This window comes from Talpa occidentalis, unplaced genomic scaffold (assembly GCF_014898055.3).
Source record: "Talpa occidentalis isolate TD23 unplaced genomic scaffold, MPIMG_talOcc4v2.1 talOcc4.9, whole genome shotgun sequence".
NCBI classification, from domain to species: domain Eukaryota; kingdom Metazoa; phylum Chordata; class Mammalia; order Eulipotyphla; family Talpidae; genus Talpa; species Talpa occidentalis.
Genome location: NW_023605305.1, coordinates 102,548,528 through 102,568,368, shown reverse-complemented (window position 1 = coordinate 102,568,368; position 19,841 = coordinate 102,548,528). Strand labels below are relative to the sequence as shown.

The 19,841-nt window shown below is 32.7% G+C and overlaps 1 protein-coding gene across 2 annotated transcripts in view; it reads left to right on the top strand.

Moving 5' to 3' along the window:
- The window catches only part of COL11A1 (collagen type XI alpha 1 chain), a 196,445-nt gene extending 183,411 nt beyond the window's left edge, over nt 1–13,034 (top strand). For both annotated transcript variants that reach the window (XM_037498135.2, XM_037498134.1), the window contains exons 63-67: nt 1,565–1,814; nt 6,975–7,087; nt 8,381–8,449; nt 9,853–10,086; nt 11,351–13,034. In XM_037498135.2, the coding sequence (XP_037354032.1) occupies nt 1,565–1,814; nt 6,975–7,087; nt 8,381–8,449; nt 9,853–10,086; nt 11,351–11,497 (813 nt within the window). In that variant the 3' untranslated portion in view covers nt 11,498–13,034. The remainder of the gene's footprint in view (nt 1–1,564; nt 1,815–6,974; nt 7,088–8,380; nt 8,450–9,852; nt 10,087–11,350) is intronic.
- The last annotated feature ends 6,807 nt before the right edge of the window (nt 13,035–19,841 follow it).

Here is a 19,841-nt window from a genome sequence, read left to right as displayed (position 1 = left end):
CATCCTGATACTGTCATTGATTTTTCTGAATTTATAAAGATGAAAAATCACATTACCTTCAAAATACTGATTGTCTAGGAAATAACAGCTGCATTGATTAAGTAATCAGTGTACATGCCAAGTCTTGTCTATTAATTGTTTTACTCTTTAAATGTGATAGTGCCTGATTGATTAATAGATAGACAGATAGACAGATAGATAATAGATATAGATAATAGCATTTTTATTAGTTTTTGAAGAAAATAATATATATATTTTTCTGTCACATTTTCATGAAACTAACTAGTTGTGCTCCACAGCGCTGCATTCATAACTAAAACTAAGAATAAAGATAGTTCAGATACTTGATATTTTTTCCTACAACATACAGTGATGATAATAAAAGCAACAATAATAGCTCCCATTTATTAATGCTCACATTTTCCAGGCTTCGTGCAATTACTAATTGTAGATCCATGTGAAAAAAATAGTTTCTTCTTGTGCTAAACCGTTTCCAACTATATGTGTATTAGTTTGTATTAGTTTGCTAGGGTTGCCATAACAAAGTTGCATACACAACGTGGCTTGAACAAAAAAAAAAATGTGTTGTCTAAGAAGTCTAGAGCCAGAAGTCCTAGAACAAGGTGTTAGCAGCATTTGGTCCCTTGTAGAGCTAAGGGGGGAAAAATTGCTCCAAACCACACCTTCATGTACGGATAACTGTCTCTTCCTCACATCTTTTCACATGGTCTTCAGCCTATAGGTCCTCTGTGTCCAAATGCCCCCTTCATATAAGAACAGTAGCCATATTGGATTAGGGCCAACTTTGATGTCCTCATATTAGGTTTACTAATTATGTTTCTAGCAACCCATTTCCAAATAAAGTCATATTCTGAGCTACTGGACTACAGAACTTCTACATGTGAATTTTTATGGTACACAACTCCACCCATAAGGAAATGGATTAATAATTTAGTGCAGATATATTCTTGAATGTGTAAATTAGATCTGGTTGTATTTCTTTTAAGTATGTTAATTTTAAAAGATTTCAGTTATAAATATTTGAAGCAAGCTAATATATTTTTAAAAGTTTAATATTTCCCAATATAATTCATCAATTATAATCAACAGCTCTTTAGATAGTACAAGAAGCTTAAAATGGTATGCTAAGAGACTTTTGAATCTAGTTGTGGAGCTAGAGCATGCAAATGAGCATGCAACTAATAAAAAAAGTAACACATGTTATATAAAGTAACGTATGTCCATACAAATCTGAGTGACACTATTATATAGAAAAAAGGGCCAAAAATCAGCTGATTTTTATGCCTCCCTCAATATCTCTTCTATATTCTTTTTTAAAGAACTTACAAAGTTGTTTAAATATAGGTATATATCCATAAACATACAGAGCCTATATGTAAAACTAGCAGCTAGTAAAATTAGAGAAACCAAAACAAATATGTGGAGAACATTGTAAAGCTAAACCAACTATAATTTCCTGTAACAATGATATAACCACTACAAACTAACATCTGTGGAATATTTACCTCAGGACACCATTACATGCACATCATCTCTTTTACAGGGTCCACCTGGTGAAGTCATTCAACCCTTACCAATCTTGTCACCCAAAAAAACAAGAAGACATACTGAAAGCATACAAGCAGATGCAAGTGATAATATTCTTGATTACTCGGATGGCATGGAAGAAATTTTTGGTTCACTCAATTCCCTGAAACAAGACATTGAGCATATGAAATTTCCAATGGGTACTCAGACCAACCCAGCCCGGACTTGCAAGGATCTGCAGCTCAGTCATCCTGACTTCCCAGATGGTATGTTAATAATACATGACAAAGCAAATGTACTGAGTTTCTAAGTTACTGAGGTGCATTGTCAGCTCATTAATTCTAGTTAAATGTTTAATATAGTCTCTAAGTAAAACTAAAACAAACAATTATTAATTCCAGTCTTGTCAACAGAAAAGGTAATTTACACTGCATAATCAAGATCTGCTTTGGAAAATCTTTGTTAAATAAGGTTTCATTTAATTATGACAACATCATTTTTGGATGCTTATAGGTAACACAAATGCGTTTTGCGTTGTAGTGACTGTCATGGAATGGGTTTTATGTGTGCGCACACATGAGCATATTTCTATATAATTATGTATGTCTTCTCTCCTAACTTACCTTACATTAATATAGGCAAAATTGACATTGTTATATAGTGTAACTGAATCATATTTTAACTATCAATTTAGTAGTACTGTGGTAAACAGAATATTTAAGAATTGGGATAGGTGGAGACAAAGATTTCTTTCTTTGATCCACAAATAACCAGAACAGATATAAATAATTTATTAGTGAAACTAATGAGAATAATTTATTATACCTACTGTTTAAAAAAACCTTCATATACCTATTCTAAGAAGATAAGAGTTTCGACTATCCAAGTTAGTTATCTCAGACAATTACTAATTAACATGGGGCAGATCTTTATCTGATTTTTAAGCTCCCACTTTATGTTGGTCTACTTTGCCCCACTTTTTACTCTCAAATACAGCTTTTTTGTACTATCAGTCATATACCGAATGTTTACAACATATCTAAATAAGCCCCTACAGATAGAAAAGTTTAATACAATTCAGAAACAGTCACCATCATACAGGAAGAATGTCACAAAATCCCTTATCTTAATCAAACACAGCCTGTTAAAACTAAAACACACTTTTTTTTTTAGAATCCTATGCAAACTGGCATACAAGACCTTAAAATAGATGTTTAATTGAAAAAATATGTTTAGTTTGATATCAATTCCATGATTCTTAATGACTCACACTGATGTAGCTAAGCAATTGCAACTGAAATGTTTAAGATGCCAACATGTACTTAGTTATGAAACAAATGTGATGAATGAAAACCTCAAGAAAAAAATATTGTAAATTTGGGAAGTGGAATGCTCACTATGGACTACAGTGCCAAGTGGTTTCCATATTATGATGAGCTTTAATATTTCATTAATGTGTTATATATAATTACTATTTTTTTATTTACCTACTGACCTACCTTACCTCTTTGGCAGTTCCAGGCACTGATTATCTCAGAGACTCACACATAAATAGAAAGAAATCTTTGAGTTAGTTATGTAAGGATGGAGACAAGAAAACCAAAAGTATTAAGAATAGTATACTATGACAGATACTGGGGAAAAAATTGATATTTAGATAATTAAAGAGCCATTCTAGTTTGGATAAATAGAATGTTAATTTAAGAAGGTGACATTTAAGTTGAAATAGTAGTGATATAGCCAAAAGTTTATTCCATACAAAGGACATGGGACATTTGCAAAACTTTGAAGGAAAATCTTGTCTTCAAAGAACTGAAAGAAGGTCATTATGATGAATAATAGTGAGCAAAGTGGAAAATGACTTGATTTGGAAGGAAGATGGAATTAAAGGAGACTTTAAAAATAAACGAATGAACTAAATAAACCAAAAATAAACAAGTGAACTAAATAAACCAAAAATAAACAAACGAGTGAACTAAATAAACCAAAAATAAACTTTTAAACTATAAGACCAATTAGTAGTTACCAGAGAAAAAGGAAAGAGTAGGTAAGTCAGGCAAAGGATCAATTGTATAGCGAAGGGTAGAAATGGACTTTTAGTGGTAAATTTAATGTAGTATATATATGTGTGTGTGTGTGTGTGTGTGTGTTGATTTTTTAATGATGTACAGTTGAAACTTACATAATGTAATGCAATGTTACTTCTTCAAAGAAATAGAACAAATAATGATGAAATTCATATGGAGCCAATAAAAACCCAAATAGCCAAAGCTCTCCTAAAAAAAAAAAAAGAGAAGGGAATTGCGGTATCACACTCCCAGACTTCAAACTATACTACAAAGCCATAATAATCAAAACTGCATGGTATTTGAACAAGAACAGACACACAGACCAATGGAACCAAATAGAAAATCCAGAAATAAACCCACAGATTTATGTTCAACTAATCTTTGACAAAGGAGCAAAGAATATGCAATGGAGCAAAGAAAGTTTGTTCAATAAATGGTGCAGGGAAAACTGGGTTGCTACATGCAAAAGAATGAAGCTTGACTGCTACCTCATATCATGCACAAAAACCAACTCAAAATGGATTAAAGAACTAAACATAAGACATGAAACCATAAAATATATAGAAGGAAATATAGGCAAAACACTACATGGCATACACCTCAGTAACATCTTTAAAGACATATCACCCAAAGCAGTGATAGTGAAGGCAAGGATAAACAGCTGGGGCTACATCAAATTAAAGAGCTTCTATACAGCAAAAGAGACAGCAACCAAAACAAAGACACCCCACGGATTGGGAGAAAATTTTTGCACACAACACTAATGACAAAGGACTGATCACAAAAATCTACAAATTGCTGATGAGACTCAACAAAAACAAAGTAAATAATCCAGTCAAAAAATGGGCAGAAAAGCTAAAAAGAAACTTCTCCAAAGAGGATATGCAAACGGCCCACAGGCATATGAAAAAATGTTCAACTTCACTTCTAACCAGGGAAATGCAAATCGAAACTACAATGAGATACCATCTCACACCAGTGAGAATGGCACATATTAAAAAAAAACTAGCAACAACAAATGTTGGCGAGGTTATGGAGAAAAAGGAACTCTCCTGCACCTGGTGGGAGTGCAAACTGGTCCAACCACTGTGGAAAGCTGTGTGGAGACTCCTCAACCTACTAAAGATGGAGCTTCCATATGATCCAGCAATTCTACTCCTAGGTATTTACCCAAAGGATACAGAAACATTAATTGAAAGGGGCACCTGCACCCCTATGTTTATAGCAGCTCTATTTACAATAGCTAAGCTATGGAAACAACCCAAATGCCCCCAAAATAGATGACTGGATCAAGAAGATGTGGTACATATACACAATGGAATATTACTCAGCAATCCAAAAAGATAAACACATGCAGTTTGCAGCAACATGGATGGAGCTGGAAGGGATCAGGTGCAACGAAATAAGCCAGAAAAAAAAAAAAAAAGAAAATATCAGATGGTCTCACTCTTAGCAGGAATTTAGAAAAGCTAAATAAGGGATCGGAAGAAGACTAATTATAATAAAGTAAAAGTCAAAATCAACAAGCAACTATAAACCAGAGACATTCTATACAGGGAGGGAGGAGGGAGTAGGATCAAAACAAGGAGTGGTGGGAGTTGTAATTACATGGGGACTATAATCAAGATGAAAATGAATACATTGTGCAAAAATGAAAAATGATAAAAATATATATGAAATTAAAAAAATAATATATTTTTTAAAATATTTCTCATACACACAAAAAAATAAAAACAAACGAATGAACTAAATAAAACAAAAATAAACTTTTAAACTGTAAGACCAGTTAGTAGTTACCAGAGAAAAAGGAAGTTAAGTCAGTTTACCTAAAGGATCATTTGAATATTGAAGGACTGAAATGGACTTTTAGTGGTGAATTTAATGTAGTATATATATATATATATATATATGTTGATTTTTAGTGATGTACAGTCGAAACTTACATAATGTAATGCAATGTTACTTCAGTTAAAGTAACAAAGAAGTTATTGGACTAATCTAGGTCTGACTTAGGGATGTGACAGTAGAAGTAGGAAATTAATAAATTGGGGATGAAATTAACATAGTACCTATAATATATTGAATTTATTGAACAAAGATATCTTACTGAATAAGATATTAATATATTGTTTGAAATGTTTAATGACAATGTTAACTGAATAAAGCAAGATAAAAGTAATGCTTATCATATAATTCAAATTTATATATTCCTAAAAACCATAAGAAATATCAAAAATTAAGAATTGTTATTCCAATTGATAAACTATTACATGATTTTTTGTATTTTTTTTCCTGAGAATTTCAACTTATTCTAGGTGGGATTGCATTAATGGAATAACTAGGAAATGTATAAATATTGTGGTACATATTATATTCAAATTACCTGATATAATAGAAACTTAATCATTATTATTTTCTAGTTATGCAGTAACAGTAAAAGATAAAGAAGATTAGCATTGGCTTTTCAAGAAATCCAGCACTAAACTAAGCAGTGGAACTTTTAAAATTTTGAAAGTTTATAACCAATGGATTGGCATAATTCAAATATGTGACAGTATGAAAAATGATTGGCGGAAAACAGAATAGTCACTACATGTGTATCAATTCTATACCAAATAACTCATGTTAACAAATACCACTTTGTCAATTATTTAAACAATAACTTCATTACTCCCACTACTGATCATTACTCATGTCATACCAAGTTAACAGTCATGATTATTCACATGACAAATTTGTTCTGCAGTATTTAAATGATTGTATTCACAGAAAACTTCATTTAAATATATAAAACAGACCTTCCTCTTAGGATCCCATTCAAATGTAGAATGCATTTATTTGCAATGCATTTATTTGCTATAAAGTAATGCAAAAATGTGATTCTTGAGGCTAAGTAGATACTATCACCTCCATTATTACAGATTAATAAACCTAGAAAAAATATTGATTATTATTTTCAGATTATTTAAATATTAATGCATATGGTATTTACATTTGTGTGTACCCCATCCCAATATGCATACAATTTATTACACATGGATAAATACAATGTTAATATTTGAAGAGGTGACATCTAAGCTGAAACCTAAATCCAATCGGCATGCTAAGAAGAAAAAAGGATGTTCCAGGAAGTGTGAGGGGCATTTGCAAACTTTGAGGCGAAAGACACAGTGTCACTCTTTAACTTTTCAAACAAATATCCTCATATGACCAAAAGCATAAAAGGAATTCATGATTCATGTTGAGAAAGAACTATGAATACTCGTTTTTCCTTATTTCTTTCTAATTAAATGTGATAGATATACATTTGGTTTTTGATGTGTTAACATATAGATGACATATTTTTCTGCCTTCTAGGTGAATATTGGATTGATCCTAACCAAGGTTGCTCAGGAGATTCCTTCAAAGTTTACTGTAATTTCACATCCGGGGGTGAGACTTGCATTTATCCAGACAAAAAATCTGAAGGCGTAAGTACCAGTCCGTTTTGATGGTGACTGCTGACAGTTCCTGCCATGTTTTTGCAATATTGAACTAAAAAGGGAAATTATACTGTCATATTTTCATTTATCTGCTTTTCTTACAGAATAATTAGAGCATTTCATGTGCATAAACATGAGTAAGTCACCAAAGTGACGTACAGAGTTGACAATTACTTCTCTCCTTTATTTCTCACCCAGTTGTATTTTTTACCCAGTTGCACTTGCTTGTTCCCTAAAATGTTCTGGTTTCCCATGACATGGCACAGCTGATTCTCAGATTTAGTGCATGAATCTGGTATTCTTCCTTCCAATTAGAATGTGGTAGAACTCACAGCTATATAGTATATTCAAAATATGCATTTTTATAAAGAATTAATCTTTACTATAAAAGAAGAGCATTCTCTGAATTTGACTATTTTTTGACTGCATAAGATCTTCAAACATATTTCTTTATTTTCACATAGTAGTATCAATTATTTGAGGTCTATCTTTAAAACTACATGCAAATTAATAACATAGTAAATCACCTTCTTAGTAAGTGGTGTGGATGTACAGAGAAATGGAAATTCCTTAAGGTAAAACTAATAAGTTTCTGTGTGGCCAATAACTTGTAGAAGAGAAGATTATAAGCAAAGGGTCAATAGTAGGGATAGGAGGCAAAGTAATTGTTTTGCAACCACCTTGGCATACAGCAAAGCCTAATAAAGCTTCTCTAGTCTCAGAAGGATGTGAAAAAATGGGAAATGCCTCCCCTTATACTGATGACTCAAATTCCCTATAGTGAGCTGATATACACCCACGTATATACTGATTTTTGCAAAGGTGCAGATCAATAAAAGATTCTAAATATTCTTGCACCCTGCCAATGACTTTTCCATAAAATCCCATCCTTTACTGGCTGGTTACTTTCAGGATGACTCCTTGGGCTGTGGAATACAGATGGTACCTGAATTGATGACAATAATAAATGCTCACTGGTCTTGTGAGGGTTTCCTCTGCAAGGCCTAAGAGTTCCACCAGCATCCCCTACGTCCTTAGTATCCATTTACAATGTTATTTTTCCTCCCCACCAACCATCTCCCCCATTCAGCCTCCCCTAAATTTGATTAGAATTCACAGGTTCTACCTCAAATTTTGCTTCTTGCCTCATTCTATATACATCAAGGTAGATGCCACTTAAAAGTGCTTTAGTATCTTAGTCAATGAAAATTACTCTTGAATACATATATATTATTGTTCATGGCTTTTACCTACTGTCTAATTTTCATTTCTATGCAACAGGTAAGAATTTCATCATGGCCGAAGGAGAAACCAGGAAGCTGGTTTAGTGAATTTAAGAGAGGAAAGCTGGTATGTTATTACCTCCTAATGAAATGGTTTATCTTGAATTTCATGAATGAAGCTAAGTTATATAGGTCTAAATATTGTCTGTAAAAGTCTAAATTTTACTATGCTCCCTAGTTTACTCCATCTATAGTTTTTACCTTTATATATTCTAGAGAAGTCAAAATGTTTGTATCACAATTAATTGAAATATGCTAAATTATTAAAATAAAATAAAATAAAGTATGCATTTCATAAAGAGCAGAGGTAGACATAATAAAAATAGATTGTTATTAATAACAAATATAGAAAATATAATATCTAGTTGATATCTTTGATTCCAATTATTTAATTTTCATTTCACTTGAATCTTAATTTATTTTTTTGTTACCTACTTCAATAAAAACTTTTAGAATGCAATATATTTTTCTGATAACTATATTTGGAAATAATGTGAATGATGGGCTTGTGCATTTATTTGTTTGTAGAACAATTTTATTTAGATATTTCTGTCCAATTATGAATTCATTGTTTATAATTTTCTAAGATTAAGATTATGCCAAAACTAAATTTACATTTTAAAACTTTAAAATAAAATACTAAAATGTTTAATTGAAATGTATTTAAAGTTTTACACATCCTGATAATTATTAATTTTTTAATTTTCTTTTAAAATGATATTATTTTCCAATGATGATTATTCAATTATCCCTATACAAGCCTATACATATTTACAATGTCTGGTAAATTTCTCCACTTGACACTATTCACTAGATCAGTCTTCAAGCTACATATTAAGTATCCATATTACATTCTTATTTGTATGAGTCAATAATACAAACACAGATGGAATTGTGTTTATGGATTTATTTTTTGCTGTTTTGTATTCTTTTGCTTAGAGTACATTTCCCAAATATTTTTTTCTCTATCCTCACAAGGATCCTCATCATCTGAGTCCCTAGTCAGTAAATGAGAATTGCAGAAACATATTTAAAGTTTGAGCCAAATATTAATATAGCTACACAGTGATATGTTTTTTAATGGACTATACTATGCTATACACTGTAGCATTGCACTGACAGTTCTCTTGTCAGTGCTGCCCTATTTCATTAATCTGTTATATATAAAGATACAAAAGTATTTTTTTGTGCAGGTTTTACTGATAAGAAAACTGACACATAGAAAATAACATCACTTTTTTTTTTCAAATATAAGCAGTGCGTACATTAACTCCTGCGGGAATACAATTCTAATTTCATAAAATCCTGTCTCCGTCTTCTGTTGCTTAATGCACATTTTCTTTCATTAAGTTAACATGGGTCCATTTATCTGCATGCTTCTGGGATCACCGTTCACTGTCAACAGTTATTTTGTTTTTTATCATGTAACAGAAGAAGCTAATCTTAATGCTTTTATTCCTTTATTCACAGCTTTCCTATTTGGATGTTGAAGGCAATTCCATTAATATGGTGCAAATGACATTCCTGAAGCTGCTGACAGCCTCTGCTCGGCAAAATTTCACCTACAACTGTCATCAGTCAGCAGCCTGGTATGACGTGTCATCAGGAAGCTATGACAAAGCACTTCGGTTCCTGGGATCCAATGATGAGGAGTTATCCTATGACAACAACCCTTATGTGAAAGCGCTATATGATGGCTGCTCGGTGAGTACCATTTCTGCCTGCCTCCTCTCGCAAAGGTGAGAGGGAATGCTGGTGTGAGTCAAGTTTCTCTCCTGAAGTGGTTGCCAATTGTTATTAAAATGTCAGTGCTTAACACTGACATTTTAAAATACAGTATGTTAGAAGTCACTAATGTAACACATGCAAACACAGAAATTCGGAACCAGAAGCACATTTTTGGATTTCATAGCAGAAGGTAGTGTTGGTTAGTTTGAATGGTATTAGAGCTGGTTATTCCTGAAATAAAAAAAAAATCAAAAACCTTATTTCATTTGCCTCCTTACTCCTTGCTTTTAAGATGATAGATAAATGGATCATCATTTATATAATTTACACCTGAGGGGAGAAACCAATTGCTGTATCAAAATGAACAAAAATGTAAAAAAAAAAAAAAATTTAGGAATATAAATAAATAAATAAATAAATAAATAATTATAACAGATAATTGCCCTGCATTTTTTTCATAGAGGGGCTTGTTGATATGGAACTATCTTATGCCACTTTAGGAAACTGCTATCAATTTTGTTATTTTATCTTCTGGAACTCTCTTTCTCAGACATGTAAGAATTTTATATTAAAAACGATGCATAGAGCATCCTAAAGAGCTACTTGTTTTGGCTGTCTTTGACAACTGAAGAAAAGTCACAATTATAAATTAGCAGGCCTATGTCTTCAGCAAAATGAATGGAATACAAGTAGAATAAAGAAGAGTAAATAAAGCAAATTAAAAGAACAAGTGTTTTGGAAGGATTTCCTAATGAATATTAAGAATTATCCACAAAATTAATAGATAGCAGCAGAAATGTTTTGACTTTTGAACTCTATTATACTTTATATACTGTATTCAAATTTTTCTTACTATTTGGCTGTGTATATATAATTATAATTATAGACAAGGATATATTATTTACATAGGAGTATGTTATGACCCAATACCAGCATCAGTTTTCATACTAAACTGTGTTTATCAGTCTAGTAAGATTTTTTTTAAACTATGCAATGTACTAGAGTATTATAGTTGGGTAATTACTATTAAATATAAAATGTAATTTTCAACACTCAAGATTAAAAACTATGTATGACAGTAGTGATAAAAAGAAAAGTTAATTACCACAGACAGTGAAAAATTTGCCTTTCACTCTTTTTTACTTTCTAACCTTCATTCAGAGGCTTAAGAAAAAAAGTGATATATATATTAAAAATATGAAACGATTGTATAACTTCTCATTTCTGCTTAACTTTACAGTCCAGAAAAGGCTATGAAAAGACTGTGATTGAAATCAATACACCGAAAATTGATCAAGTCCCTATTGTTGATGTAATGATCAATGACTTTGGTGATCAGAATCAGAAGTTTGGATTTGAAGTTGGTCCTGTTTGTTTTCTTGGCTAAGATTAGGAAAAAGAATACATGAAATCAACAGGAAATTTACCATGGTGCCACCAACCCATTTTATGCCACATGCAAGTTTTGAATAAGGATGGTATAGAGAACAATTAGTTGTGCCAATTAGGGAATACTGATGCCCTTGTGGGGACAGGATGATGTGACAAAAGTTTTGAAAATCATAAAAACTGAGATAGTGTGGCTGAGATGGAAACAGGCCTTTTTCTTTATTCCCAGTTCTGATCCCTTCTTTTTCTATTTGGATTTCTTTGGTGCTGTAGAAAAAAAGAGAGAAAAATATATATTCATAAAAGATATGGTGCTCATTCATTCTCATCCATCAAGGATGTGCTAAACAGTGTGTTTAATAAATTGTAATTATTTTATGTACAGTTCTAGACTGTTATCTATGTGTCCATTTCCAAAACTTGCACGTGCCTATGAATTCCATCTGACTCTAATTTTATGACAATTGCAGAATTATGATGGCAATAAATATATGTATTATGAAAAAATAAAGTTGTAATTTCTGATGACTCTAATTCCCTTTCTTTGATTAATAATAAAATGCCTTTGTATATATTGATGTTGAAGAGTTCAGTTATTTGATGCCGCCAACAAATTTCTCAGAGGGCAAAAAACTGGAAGACTTTCGGAAGCACACCCCGATCAACTCTTCTACTGACAGTAATTGCTGAATTTCATCCAAAAATATCATGCATTTTGATGCTTTATTTAATGCTATACCTCAACCTTTTTTCTTTTCAGAACCCAAGCTTTTAGAAGATACTTGTATATATGGAAAATAAGCAAGTTTATATTTTTGGACAGGAAAAATGTGTGTCAGAGCTATTTTAACAAATTTATGCTTCCAACAAGCAATCAGATGTACAGTTTTTTACTACCTTCTCTCATCTTATTGTTTTCAGTGTGCTTCAATGATGCAGGTTAATATGAAAAGATGAAAACAAGCAATTATTTATGAATTTGTGCAATGTTATATTTTAATCAACTTTTTGAATTTGATTCTAAGTTGCATATTATAATAGTCTCAAATATTATTTTACCTGCACCTGCCCAATAAATAATGGTTATTTCAAAATAATATCAAACATTATTTGACCTATTAATTGCTAAATAACATATGGGTGGACTGTACTAACAGTGATTGTTTTACAATTCATTCTTATTAAAAACAATCAAAGCATTTTTTTTTCTGCTAAGGTATTTTCTTTCCAGTAGCTTGAAATAGCAGTGAATTTTTAAAATTACAAATTGAACTTTGTATCTATTTTAAATAATATATGTAAGACTTGAAAATAAATGTTTTATTATTTCTTATATGAGTGTTAAATTAACTGATACCAGACTCCTCTGGAACATTTTCAACTGATAATTTATCACAAAAGAGCATACCTGTAATATTGAATTTAAGAAGTGAACATTTGTCATTCAGAAGTTCTTTTATTTTTGAAATCAAGTTTGTAAATGTCCTTTGAAGAAGGGAGATATGAATCATATAAATAAACTCAAGTCTTGTCTACCTGGATTGGTCATTCTCTTTCTTAAGTAGTTCCAAATTATTCTCTATTGCAGAAAATATTTCCAAATCTATTTCTTGACCATCCAGCTTAGAGTAGTTTTACACTTTTTAGTAAGCATATTTCTTTCAGAGATGTTTAATTTTTCCACATGTCTATAATAATAAAAACCATTTGATAATACACTATTTTAGGTAGGTTAATATATTACCTTAATAATATAGGTTGTATTTTAAATATCAAAGCATATTTTGTAATTAAGCATTTCACAATGTTTTGATCATTTTAGCCTTAGAAATATTTCCAGAACTTTTTATTTAAAATATAATCTCTATTGTATCTCTACTATAAAACTGAGGGTACAGGGTGGGGGGAGGGAATGGCAGGGAGGGAGCACAATGGACTATGGTGATGGACTGTGGATATCCTGATGGTGGGTGTGACTTGGTAACAGTACCTGAGGAAGGAGAGCATATACTTGTAATATACAAACAATGATGTGAACCAATGTTACCACAATTAAAAAAAATACATATATACACCTGTGTATATATGTTCTATATCTTTACACATATATATCTTATAGATCATAGATAAAATATTGTTTTTCCAGAGGGATTCTATAAATCAGACAATGAAATGAATATAAGAGAATAATTTCCATATTGACTTGGGGAAGTTGTATCATTTGTCCATTTAAACAAAATAGACTCAAATTTGGCACTTGATCAAATTAATGAATATACTATCATCTACCAATTCCTATTTCTTGCATGAATCATATGTGATTTTGAATAACACAAGATGTTTTTCTCCCTTAGAATTTAATCTGGACAACGGGAAGTTCAGTTATTTTATGACACCCATAGCCCACTGTTATAGTCCATTCAGTTGAATGGAAAAAAAAGGCTGATCCAAGTATGTGTCATTTATTTACTGTAAATTCTGAAAAATAATATTGGCCTTGAAAACATGGATAGATTCTGGATCTGACACACACAAAATTGGTTGCCTCTTTAAGAAAAAGAATACAAAATTACAAAAAATATATAGAAGTTACTATATAGAATGAGTAAAAAAATTACAACAAATGATTTAAAATGAGCCCATACCAAAAGTATTGGAAAATATCAATGATTGATTAACTCTCTGAAATACTTTGTAATATTTTAATCCTATGTGGTTCCTTTTAATTTTTTTTTTTTGCTTGCAATCAGTCTCTTTGAGTGCCCTTTTTATGAGAATTGTTAAATTTGAGTTTCCATAGAAAAGTTTAACAGGTTGTTGTTGTTTTTTTTTTATTTTATTGGTATAGAGATGTTTCTTTCAGTTTTGTATCTTATTAATGGTAAGTATTGCAAAATGTTTAGGTCATTTTAAATTTAGTAAGAGCTTTATCTCATAAATGCACTGTAAATTTGTGAGAGTTTTCCACAGACAACCTCCTGATTATGTACATTTCATACCTTCTTTGTCCTCCACTATCATTAGATTCTTCAGGTTCAGGGCACCATGAAACATACTTGTGTCCTGGTTCCAACTCTGCCCTCTTTTTTTTTCATCTTTGTAACATAGTGGGTAGTAGGATCATTTCAAAAAATCATTTCTATGCTAGAATTACTCGCATTTATTATACATAAATATGAAATACAAGCCATACAATTATAGTCCACCGAGGAAACATTCTACTAACTCCAAATAATCCCTAATCAAATATCACTGGCTCCTTCCATGCCACCTAATACAGAATAGAATGTCAGAGGGGAGTTGAAGTGGGATGACAAGATTCTTAAGCAACCATTTTTAAATAATCTTCTTTTGGAAGATTTTACCAATTGTATGACCACATGAACATAGTTTCAGGAAATTCCTTGAGGTGTTAAGTGCTGCCCAGGCAAGGGAAAAATCCTGAAGCTTAAACTTTAATAGTTTCACAGTAAATAGTCTTCTGCATGCTTAATAATTGCAAAATAAATTAGTTGATTAAGGATCTAGTACACTGATAAAGACTGAGTTCAGTAAACAATTGCAACTGTTTTAGATTTCTTATTGCCACAATTACTAACAGTGCGTAAGTTCATTTCCAAAATGTAACAAATGACACCTGTTATACCTCATCCCCTCTTTATAAATACTTGATTTTTATAAAGTATTACACAAATTGCATGATCAGAGGCCCAAATCAACATACTCAGTTAAGTACAAGCTTTACCAATGATTTACAAATAAAACAGAAAAGCAGCAGCAATGGAAAAAGAAGTAATAATTTCATTAGAAACAGTTTCTCAAATCCCCTTTTACCAGGGTATATTTTATTTTTCAAAAGGATGAACTTAGTAGCTTTCAGGATCTCTAATATTTTATTCTTTGTTACTCCTATATCTGTACTGTTTATATAACTGACTCCACAGTGCAACCGAAATCCAGAAAGCTAGATATTGCATCATTTTTGCTATTACAATTCTTAAAAAAAAAAAAATCCCACTAAAAGCATTCCAAATTCAGTAATCAATACACAGCAGCCCCCTAAAGAATCCTCATTTTATTTATTTTTTTAAAGACTTATTTATTTATGCGTACAAGAGCTGGGCTGTAGGCCAGACATGCAGTGGGGAGGGTGAGAGGATTCACCAGAGACAGAGTAAGGAACAGAACAAGTGGATTGACTGAAATACACCATTGAGGGGAGCGGGGGTCAAGATAGGAGAGGTCTGCTGCACCATATGGCTTAGCTCCCTGGCCTGGGATCAAACTTGTGCTGCAGTGGCTGTGGATAGCTTCATAGTGCTGAAACTTAATCTCTTGCACCACCAGGGAGGCCCTCCTCATTAAATTTCTATCTTGTAAATCCATCAGTCAATATTTATAAATAATAATGATCAAGGTCAAAGCAGAGAAAGAAAAGTAGCAAAAGGCTATTGTTAATTCTTTTCAAAATTATAAATTGAAATGATTGCAGGCACTAGGACTTATAATAACTTTTATGGCATTTCTGCCTATAGTAACACTTACATAAAGTATATAAATATACTGATTCTTATTTTTATATATTGTCTCTATGTACCTAGTAAGAAATAAACAAGTAGGCCTTCTTTCCATAATGGAAATATTTGCCTTTCATCAAAATCAAAAAGAAAAACCCAGGTCCCCATACCAGCTCTGACTCTGATAACTGCCCCGGGCACAGAGTAAGCTGACACGTCTACTATCTTAATTTGCCATCATGCTATTAGCTCTCTGATATTAAAAAAAAATTGTTTGACTGCTATTTTTTTGGTTCTCTGAAGGAAATTTGTATTTCCAAGGCCCACGGGAAAATCCACAAAATGACATGCACTTTTGGGCTCAACCCTGTGAGGGGTGGCCAGGCAATATTAAATGGAACAGACAAGCCTCTGAGATAGACACTGATGTGCAGAGCCCTCAGGTCAACCCAGTGGAAAGTTCTATGAAACCAATTCCTTAATAATATGGACTTTGTCTTCTTGTCTATTTAAGGAAAATAAAATTATTGCGTAAAAGTTACTATCACAGTTTTTCTATGAGGTAAAATTTATTTTTAAAACCCTGAATTGTATTTGTACGTAACTAAAGTATCTTAGCTATATAAAATGAAACTAAGTCATGTTAGATAACATTATTACCTTCTATATAGCCAGCAATTTTTTTTAAGATTTATTTATGCATGCAAGAAGTGGGGTACAGGCCAGTGGTGTAGGGGGTGAGAGGATTCACCAGAAACAGATTGGGGAACAGAACAGGCAGACTGACTGAAATACACTGCTGTGAGGAGCAGTGGGTGAGACAGGAGAGGTCTGCTGTGCTGTGTGGGTAGCTCCTTGGCCTGGGATTGAATTTGTGCTTCAGTGGCTGCGGACAGCTTCATAAGTTGCGTCTTAACCACTTGTACCACCAGAGAGGCCTTAGCTAGTGATTTTTACGTGACCACTGAGGGAAATAAGAATCAAAAAGGAGAAATAATAATGAAACAAACAAAAGTTGAAAAGCATTGACTATTTAACCAAAGATAGAAAAGCAATATGACTAGATAAAAACTTTTTTTATATATTTTGGTGAATAATTGAAAGTTATTTCATCAGGATATTGAATATTTCTAAAGACAGTCAAATATTTCTGAATGATTGAATCATAGGCCATCAATGCCTGAAAATATGATTATCTAATTGCCAATTAATCAGTGATCAAGAATGAAATATGAAAAGATCATATTTTACCTTAAAATATTTTAGACCAGTCACTGAATTAATCTTAAAATAAGTTATAGTTGCCTAGCCTTTAAGAATATATATTAGGAGCATCCCTGGTGGCGCAAGGAGTTTAGCACTCCACTATGAAGCAATCCACTGCCTTTGCAGCATATCAATCCCCGGCCGGCCAGGGAGCTACCTACATGGCACAACAGACCTCTCCTGACTCACCCACTGCTCCCCTCAGCAGTGTATTTTGGTCAGTCTGTCTGTTCTGTGCCCCACTCTGTCTGGTGAATCCTCTCATCCCCCTGCATCTCTGGCCTGTGCCCCAACTCTTGTTGCATAAATAAATAAATAATTTTTTTTTTAAAAAAGAATATATATTATAAGACAAATTTAAAAAAGAAAATTTAACTTTACCAAACTCTAAAAACCCAACTGGTCTCAGTGAGATAAATGTCACGTGGCATGAGTTTATCAGTTGACATTGTAGCTCCTATTGCAACACATACTATTGTAAAGAGTAAATGTGGGGGCCTCCTTGGTGCCCTGGGATTGCGTCTATGCATTATCACCATGAGGGCCTGAGTTCAAAATCCCTGGTCAGTGAACTAACACATATGGCGCTGTAGACCTCTCCTGACTCACCTGCTGCTCCCTCAACAACAGAATCTGCCTGTTCTGCTTCACACTCTGTCTCTGGTGAATCCTCTCACCTCCCCCCACCCCGCACCTCTGGCACCTCTGGCCTACACCCCAGTGCTATGAATTTTTTTTTTTAATTTAAAAAGTGCATATGAAAATAATTTGTGATTGTTTAAAAATATAAGTTTGCAAGGTTACGGGCAAGTGGCCTATTTCCCATAGAAGTTCATGTACATTAAAGCCCAGAAGATACAGATTTATAGGTAAATTAACTGCTAAAATTTTGTTGTTATGTAGTTGTGCCTGCTGATATGGAAATTTTCATAAAGAAAAATTAGCACACAAATAAAGAAGTCTTGGAAATAATAGTATATATTTAATATGAAAAATATTATCTGGCTATAAAATCATCAGGTATTTCAGACATTCAATGTATGTTTAATATACAAATGCAGGTGTCATATCTTTATGTCCTCCCTTGCCTGCTCTTCAAAGTGAAACTTCTTATAGGTGGATTATAAACATTGCCTACACATTCTCACCTGTCATGGGGCGGCAGTGTTGGAAGGGGTGCTTGATGAGGGAGAGATTACTCAAAATCCAAGAGGTGCAATGAGAAGCCTAAAGGGGCTACATCCAAAGTAATGTGCAGCCCCAATTCAAAGGCAGTCTTGTATTTATGAATATCAAGTACAAAGGTGGCACAAGTAAGTAGGGAGTATAAGTGTATGGGAAGCAGTTATTGGGGATGTAAGCTAGGGGGGAGTGACCAGGGACTATTGCCTGGGGGACTCCATTGTTCCTGCAGGTCAAAGCATATTATCTCTATTCTAATACCTGCCTGCTCTTTTCAGCAGATACTGGTTTCTCAGTATATTCCTCATACCAGGACTTTTGCCCTTGGTAAGAGATCCCCTGATGACCCTACACTAGCTGACAAGCAAGAATTATAGGCACCAAGACAATATTCTTGAGAACAAGGAGGCTGGGGATCCTACACTCACCCACCATTTATACTTCTATCCAGTAGTATAGAACTCATACCCTGCACTGTATTGAAACTTTTTGACATTGTAATAATGGAGTATTTATTAAATCCAAAATGCATTTTCTCAGATGGCAAAGATATTTTGTTTTAAACAAAATATCTCATATGTTTTGTATTGATCCCAGCTAATGGCACCACTACCCACACACTCACCTGGCCAATTGAAAACATTTGAGTCCTTGTCAATTGCTTGCTATTCCAGCAAATCAATCATGTATTTCTGGCAATTTGCCTTCTTAAATATCTTTCACACATGTTGAAACTTGCACGTATAAATTTAGGGTAGTGATGTTTTTTCTTACCATAAAATTTTAATAGCTTCCATATTGTTTCCTACTTCCAGATGCCTCTATTCACAGATCTTGCTACTGAGACGATTTCTCTTCAAAAAAAGCAAATGCAAGTAGAGTATTGCCACAATACAATTCCTCAAAGGTTTCTTATCACATTTTCTTTGACATTTTTGTTTTCCACATATAAAAAAATGCATTCTCTCTCTCTTTCTCTTTTCCACAGATAATTGTCTCACTTTTTCATTTTTTGCACATATAAAAATTATATTCACAGACTCTCCTAGTCTCTGTTTTTATCCATAGGTACCTTACACAAAACTAAAACAATTTTGTAAACTTATTCACTGTGTTGTTCCTGATATATAATTGCAATTCCTTCCAGAAAATATCAATTGTATCCATTAGACTGACATATTATTTATTCTGGACAATACTGGACAACAGATTAAAGGCCAAATAACTTGAACTATTGAGCAAAGTTCTTTAAAATGCTTTTCTCCCACACTCATCTGTTGGCGAGGAGAGAAAATTTCCTTTGGAGGAATTCAGAGTTGGCTAAAATCCTCTGGATAATTAGAAAGAGTTCCATAGGGACAAAGTCTTTTCCTGGTA